Source organism: Alligator sinensis, unplaced genomic scaffold (genome assembly GCF_000455745.1).
Source record: "Alligator sinensis unplaced genomic scaffold, ASM45574v1 scaffold406_1, whole genome shotgun sequence".
Lineage (NCBI taxonomy): Eukaryota > Metazoa > Chordata > Crocodylia > Alligatoridae > Alligator > Alligator sinensis.
The window spans coordinates 1,856,313-1,857,697 of NW_005842181.1; the positions used below are offsets into that span (position 1 = coordinate 1,856,313).

The 1,385-nt window shown below is 41.0% G+C and overlaps 1 protein-coding gene across 1 annotated transcript in view; it reads left to right on the forward strand.

Annotated features, from left to right (window-relative positions):
• Nucleotides 1-401, forward strand: part of ZAR1L (zygote arrest 1 like) — a 1,480-nt gene extending 1,079 nt beyond the window's left edge. The window contains exon 3 of the mRNA XM_006026193.1: nt 42-401. Within this exon, the coding sequence (XP_006026255.1) occupies nt 42-185 (144 nt within the window). The 3' untranslated portion in view covers nt 186-401. The remainder of the gene's footprint in view (nt 1-41) is intronic.
• The last annotated feature ends 984 nt before the right edge of the window (nt 402-1,385 follow it).

A 1,385-nucleotide genomic window follows, 5' to 3' on the forward strand; every position in this document is an offset into this window, starting at 1 on the left:
TTGCTTTCTAACAAACTGTTGTCCTCTTCCTTCCAACCAAGACCTGTTCAAAGACTCATTGCTCCTGCCCACAGAAGAAAAGACATATTGACCTCAAGAGACCCCACCGCCAAGAACTATGTGGCCGTTGCAAAGGCAAGAGATTATCCTGTGACAATACTTACAGCTTTAAATACATTGTCTGATCCCATGGCCTGACTCTCTTACCTTGAGCCTTCTTGTATTTTGCACTCTGCACTTTTTTGTCAGTTTTTGTACTATGGATTTGACTTTAGGCTTTTGACCTGGCATTGGATATTGGATTAAAGACTTTCTTTTTGTTTTAGTACGATTTATAACACTAATTTATAATTCTACAGTATTAATTAGAAGTCAATCTCAATAAAACTTTGCACTTGGTATCCTCTGCCTCTCGTCATGATGTGGTTAGGGGAAAACTTCTTTAGAACGAAAATCATTATGATCACTCCCGCTAGGGTGGAAATTCCTCTTTTGGATACCTTGCACAAAAGACTACATGGGAGCAGTGAGGCCATGTTGTAGCTCCCTCTCTTCATTATACACATGTGCTAAAAGAGATGAATCGGAAGCTAAGATGCTTCTCATCCAGAACCCTACTCTACCCGTAGCTTCTGCTGCTGAAAAGAAAGGGCTCTGGGGCTATTATACTAATGGTCTGTACCTCTTAGGCTGGCTGTGGGAATCATCTTTTTTGCTTTGCCTTTCTGAAATGGGGAAGGTGTTGACTCGGCCACATAATTAAAGTATACTGATCACAGTGCAGTGTATTGAAAGGCAGGTCTTTTGATATGACCAGAAACAAGGCTTTTGGTCTGTAAGTGGGGGGGAGAGGGGGAAACGTGTCTCCAGAGTCAAATCTGTATTTAGTGAAATGGTAGCAGTCACTCATTCCAGTATACTTCCAGACAACTTTTATAACTAGCCTATAGAATCCATACTAATTCACATGTGGTCGGTAGTTGCTTAGACTCCTGGGGACAGTCTTGTAAGAATACTCCAATTTTCCTTGGAGTGTAAGGACTACTGCTCAGCCTACACATGGTAAAGGTAAGATGAGACTTTTAAAACAAACCTTGACTACGGTAGAAGGCTTAAACAAGCTCAGTACAAATCACTGAGAGATTGGGAGAGCATTATCTCAACTAATTCTGAAATGTTTACTAAGGCGCTGATAGAATCTAATATGAAAATGAAACCTTAAATTGGTGCAATGGAATTCTGAACTTATGGGCTGGTGATATTCGGGCTCATCTCCAGTGGCCCTAACACCCAGTTGTAGCTCTGGTAGTAAAAATTCCATTCAGCTTTGGAACCTGAAAATCCTCTTTCCTTGGCCCTGCTAGGAAAATTGGGATTTTAAAGTC